General features: G+C 40.1%; 1 protein-coding gene across 1 annotated transcript; it reads left to right on the forward strand.

Moving 5' to 3' along the window:
* Positions 1-957: 957 nt before the first annotated feature.
* On the forward strand, positions 958-5,015 carry FGF23 (fibroblast growth factor 23). The gene is made up of 3 exons (XM_048836081.2): positions 958-1,278; positions 3,176-3,279; positions 4,448-5,015. The coding sequence occupies exons 1-3, from the start codon at positions 1,056-1,058 to the stop codon at positions 4,871-4,873; spliced, it is 753 nt and encodes a 250-aa protein (XP_048692038.1). The 5' UTR covers positions 958-1,055; the 3' UTR covers positions 4,874-5,015.
* The last annotated feature ends 518 nt before the right edge of the window (positions 5,016-5,533 follow it).

A 5,533-nucleotide genomic window follows, 5' to 3' on the forward strand; every position in this document is an offset into this window, starting at 1 on the left:
AGTTTTACATTGACGGCATCCTTTACATGTCCTTTAGAACATGCTTGCTATATTTACAGTACTACAAAATGCTCACAGGTTAAATATTTCAGATTCACAAAGGTTATTCTGGTTAGTAGACCTAGAATCTGTGAAGTGAGTGCTACCTAGATGCACTGAGCAGGAATGGACTACCAGAGATTCTCTCCAATAGTTTTATAAAAAGTGTCCAGCTACTTAACCACTTTGAAAGCAAATCATTTAAGTGACTCAAAATGAAGAACTCAAACAGGAAAAAATAAAAAGGAGAGCTAGTATCACCGGGCTTGATTTGCTACCCCCCCCCCTCCACCCTTAGTGCAGTTACATCAGTGTGCGACTTTAATGGAGTTACACCAACATGAAAGGAAAATCATGCATTTGCAAAATAGGCTTTTAATGCATTGGACACAAATTATGGGTCTGATCCTACAGAAATGCAGAGTGCCCTTGACTTCCTTTGACTTGAATGGAAGCTGAAGGCCCTTAGCCCCTCTAGGGAGGTACTCTGCACTTTTATAGGATCAGGCCCTAATTCAGAAACTCAGGAAAAATAAATCTGGAGGAAAAAGTCAAAATTTTCAAATTAAAATCTAATGGATTTTCCCCAAAACAATTTCTGTACAGTACAATGGGCTGTTTTTTTTATTATTATTATTATTTATTGGTAGGGGAGTGGAAAGCTTTCAGATGTCAGAGTTTTGCAGATGACATTTGAAGGCATGATTAGTTTTTGAGAGCTGTCTTTAGAAACTTTACATTCCCTCCAGAGATCCTACGTGCATTCCTTTTCCCTGGGTCTTTGAGGTCTCACGACACTCCTAAAAATGTTGCTTTGACAAAACCAAGGATGTGGACAAGTTTTTCCTGTGTGATGTCATTCAGCTGTCCTTTATAAGCCGCTGCAAAAAGTAGGGAACCCATCTGAGGATTCATACTCCAAATATACACAGAGACGGCAAAGAGAGACACACACAGGAGGAGTGAGAAAGTATCAAGTTTCAGATAACTGCACCAGCCACTAAGGAAGGAGCACCATGTCACAGCCCTGTCAGTGCAGCCGCCTGGACTTCATGCTGTTTGTGCTATGCAGCTTCAAGGCTATTGTTGCCTTTCCCAACTTCTCTCCACTGCTGAATCCCAGCTGGGGAAACACAGATAGCCTGTTGCACCTGTACACATTTACTGAGAAGAACAGCTTCCATCTGCAAATCAACCCCGATGGTTATGTTGATGGCACACCTCACCAATCCATTTACAGTAAGTAGTGTACTAGTCACGCAGCCTCCTTCCAAACAGGGGAAAGAGCTCAAGACTTTTTATTGTACAGGGTCTATGGAAAAAACCTAACTCGGGTTAAATGGGGAAACCAATAACTAGCAACAGGAGACTGAAAGTACACTGAGTTAATATTAAGACCATATGCTGGAGGTGTATTCAGACAGTGATAGCAAGGATTAATGAAATGGTTGCATTGCCCCCAAGTGACAAATCAAATTCAGTTAAAATCTTTGTTTAACAAAAGTTAAAGTTGTTTAAAAAAATGTAAACTATGGGATCATTTAAATAGTAATAATGTACTACCGGTCCTAGTACCTGTAGCGCTCTGCAGTCAAAAACCATCAGCAGCATCTTCTCTCCAAGATATATCCTTAATTTATTTTGGAGGAATCCAAATTTAAGTCAGACGGTGGCATGTTCAGTGAAGCCACTTATGCCTCTAAGGACCATATTTTTCAAAGAAAAGCACAATGAGTGAATGGATGCAAACTGGTTGTGCCCACAAAACCTGCATTGGTGGACACAGAAGGAGAATTGCATCTATGCAACTGCCTGCCTAACTGCACATTTGCAAGGGCATCTGTGGTTCCTTTCTCTGAAAATTTGCTCAAGAGACAAGTTTTAGAAGTGGGCATCTAATCTGTGTGTGTGTGTGTGTGTGTAAAGCACACTTTTGCATATAAAATGGGTAGTTGCACATGCAACTGCAAATTAAATAATGGGAATCTGAAAATGGTCAGATGGTGATTGGTGAGCAGTTAAGTCATTTGAGTTTGGCTCATTGAGTTCAATGCTGTCTGGTGGGACTAAAAGGTTCACAATTTGGCACAAGGAGATCCATTTTTCTTCCACAATATAGGTACACTTCTTTGGTTGTTGAAAGGTTAACCCTAACACCATAGCTTGTAGAAACCAAAGCACTTTATTCAGGTGTCTTTAATGCTATTTTAAAAGTGCTTTGCCCATTTCAAAACAAACTCTGATCTGCTAGGAATATTGAAGATTGTTTAACATATTATTAACTCATTGCAATTCTACTCATCAAGAATGAAAATCTTCCTATGGACAGGGCGGGTCGGGGGGATGGGTAAGAAAGAGAAAAATTTGTTTTCTGTTTATATAAAAAGTACTGTTGCATAAATTATGACTGTTTTGATCAAACCAGGAAGCAGAATGATTGTGTGTTTTTAACTCAGTTAGGACTTGTTGATTAAAGCAGACACAAAAGGGCCTGCATCTCCTCTCTGTTATGCCAGTTTTATATTGATATTATTCCATAAACTTCAGTTAGTTACATGGCCATAATACCTGTGTGACCAAGTGGAGAATAAGCCCCAATAAGATTACACACTTTGTTAATCTTTTGATAACAAAATTCACCTGTAGCAAGGAGGTGAGCAGAATGGAAAGTGACAGTAAATATTCAAGATGCTGCAGTATCATTAAGATATAATGATTTCCCCTGGGGTGAAATGCAAGATGTACAAATTACCTTTGCAGCTGTGTTGTGTGCATTCAGCCAAATGGATCTCATTGCCACTACACTTTCCTTGTTATCATGGCATAAAAGCATGGTGCATGCCCCAGAGAGAGAGAGAGTGGATCTCCCACTAAGGGTAAATACTAAACAGCCGGAATCCAATTTGGAATTTGCTCAGAAAAAGGGTTCAAGAAATATTTACAAAGGTAAAGCCAAAACAAAACTATGGAAAATGCTCTGTGTATTGGGCTTAAATTTTTAAAGATTAAGAGGATACTTCGCAAAACTGTAGTTAAACTCCAAACACAAGAAGTGGATGCAAAGAAACTGTCAGATAAATTAATACTAAAAGGATCACCTATGCCCCATTTAAGACACCTTCATTTTTCTAAACAGGTGCCCTAATGATCAAATCTGAGGATGCTGGCTATGTGGTGATAACCGGTGTAAAGAGCGGGCGCTACCTATGTATGGACGTTAAAGGAAATATCTTTGGATCGGTGAGTGCTCCTAACTTTACTAAGACTAAAGTGAAATGCAGAGCAGGTCTCTTATGATTATAGGGCCAGCTCCTCAGAAACCTGGTATAAAGTTGCATACCTCAAGTCAATGGAGCTCTGCAGATATACAGCAGTTAAGGACCTGGCCCTTGTTCCTTTTAGTCAGTTATACTGAGCTTCACTCTACTACACGGTGCAAGTGAGATCTCCACAAAAGCCACGGGTGTTACAGTGGAGTAAGCAAGGTCAGAATTAAGTCAATAGTGATCGGCCGGAATTTGCTGTTTGCAGTCAAGGCTGGGAAGTGGCTCCGACATGAGAACCTTCATAAAGATGGTAAAACGTTCATCTGACTTCCCCCCTATATCTCAGAGTTCCTGAGAAGGTTTCAGCAAAGATCTTTATTCAAATAAAACTACGTTGTTACCTAGTCTCAATCAGAGACTGGTGACAGATAAGGGTCGGATCTTGCAATGCACTGAGCACATCCTAGAAGGCACCAAGCACGTCAGCTCCCACGAGAGCCAGTGCGAGCTGTCCAAAACTTAACAGCTGGCCCTCCACATCTTGCAGGATAGGGCCTTAAGCATAGCGCTAGGCGCAATTTTTTTATTTATTTGTTTTGGATAAAAAGGTGCAGATTCAATTGACCCAAATGTTTTATGAATTCAGGTCAAATTGTTTTTTGGGGGGGTTTATTGGAGGGGGAGGTGGGATTTTTTTTTTAAATCAAAATGTTTGATTTTGACAGTTTCTAAATTTCATGTTTAAATTTGAAGCACCCTGTTCGTTTTGAATTTTACTGGTTTTATTTTTTTAAAAAAAGGTTAAAAACACAAAAACAATTTTTAAAAACTCTTCGGTTCACCGAAAAACTTGAAAAAAAAATGTGTTTTGGGTTGACCCCATATCATATTTTCTCTGACTTTTTAATTTAGCCATCAAACTGGACAATCAGTTATTTGCACAGCTCTCCCTAAGGCCCTTGTCCAAACTGAAAGGTCCAATCCTGTACTCCTTTCTCACACAAAACAGCCGGTTCAAGCCAGTGGGACGACTCCCATGACCAATTGTTGCAGGATCTGGCCCATCGCCTTTGCATTTTGTATTGACACTTATTAACAATTAAATCCGTCTGTTAATGATTGTTCTATTTTTGTTTCCCAAGCATTACTTCAGTCAAGAAGACTGCATGTTTAAACAAAGAACACTAGAAAATGGATACGATGTGTACCAATCTCCCAAGTACAACTTTCTGGTCAGCCTGGGCAGGGCTAAACAAGCTTTCTTCCCTGGTATGAATCCACCGCCGTACTCCCAGTTTTTGCCCAGGAGAAATGAAATCCCTCTGATCCGATTCAATACACCTGAACCCCACAGGCACACTAGAAATGCAGACATTGATCCTCTCCAGATTTTGATCCCTCGGGGAGAGGCCTTTGACACAGGACCTCAGACTTTGCAGACTCACTTTGCTCACCTGCCTAGAGAACCCATGAGAATCAATCCAAATGATGTGGTCAACCCAGATGACCCACTTGCAGTGATGGATGTCAGAAGGAACGGAAGTCCGCGCTTTTACAGTACAAGATAGCCAGGGTCACGCCTCTGCAGAGAGGAAACACAGGTGAATATTTCAGAGTAACAGCCGTGTTAGTCTGTATTCGCAAAAAGAAAAGGAGTACTTGTGGCACCTTAGAGACTAACCAATTTATTTGAAGTGAGCTGTAGCTCACGAAAGCTCATGCTCAAATAAATTGGTTAGTCTCTAAGGTGCCACAAGTACTCCTTTTCTTTTTACAGGTGAATATGTTAGACAGAGAGAACTGGCTAGTATCCTAAAATCTTTTATATTCAATATCTAACGTTCACAAGGCCTATTAGAAACCTGAAAAGCATTGAAAACATTTGAACTCAAGCTTTGTTCTTGTAGATAACGTTACAGGAACATGGAATTGTATGTTATTTTACCGGTAGAGCTTTATTTTACTTGAAATAAGCTGCATTAGCAAGGTAATAACACCAATCAAACATTTTAGGGTCTTGACTCTCCTCTAGCGTACATTAGAGTTATTCCACCGAAGACTGAGTCATTGACATTATGCTACTGACACATAACTGAGAGAAGAATCAGGTCCTAGAATTTTTAGAACTCTAATGTAGGCAGGGAAGTTTGCTTCTAACCTACTCTTCAAACTCTAGGTCAGGAGGCTGCACAAGCACAGCAGTCGAAATTAGTGATTGTGTATTATAC

This window comes from Caretta caretta, chromosome 1 (assembly GCF_965140235.1).
Source record: "Caretta caretta isolate rCarCar2 chromosome 1, rCarCar1.hap1, whole genome shotgun sequence".
Lineage (NCBI taxonomy): Eukaryota > Metazoa > Chordata > Testudines > Cheloniidae > Caretta > Caretta caretta.

What these genes read in the sequence shown, in the direction of transcription:
- FGF23 (XM_048836081.2), top strand. Translation starts at nt 1,056, where the DNA reads ATGTCACAGCCCTGTCAGTGCAGCCGCCTGGACTTCATGCTGTTTGTG. An exon ending in ACCTCACCAATCCATTTACA is followed by an intron (nt 1,279 to 3,175) that starts GTAAGTAGTGTA and finishes TTTTCTAAACAG; the next exon opens with GTGCCCTAATGATCAAATCT. An exon ending in AAGGAAATATCTTTGGATCG is followed by an intron (nt 3,280 to 4,447) that starts GTGAGTGCTCCT and finishes TTGTTTCCCAAG; the next exon opens with CATTACTTCAGTCAAGAAGA.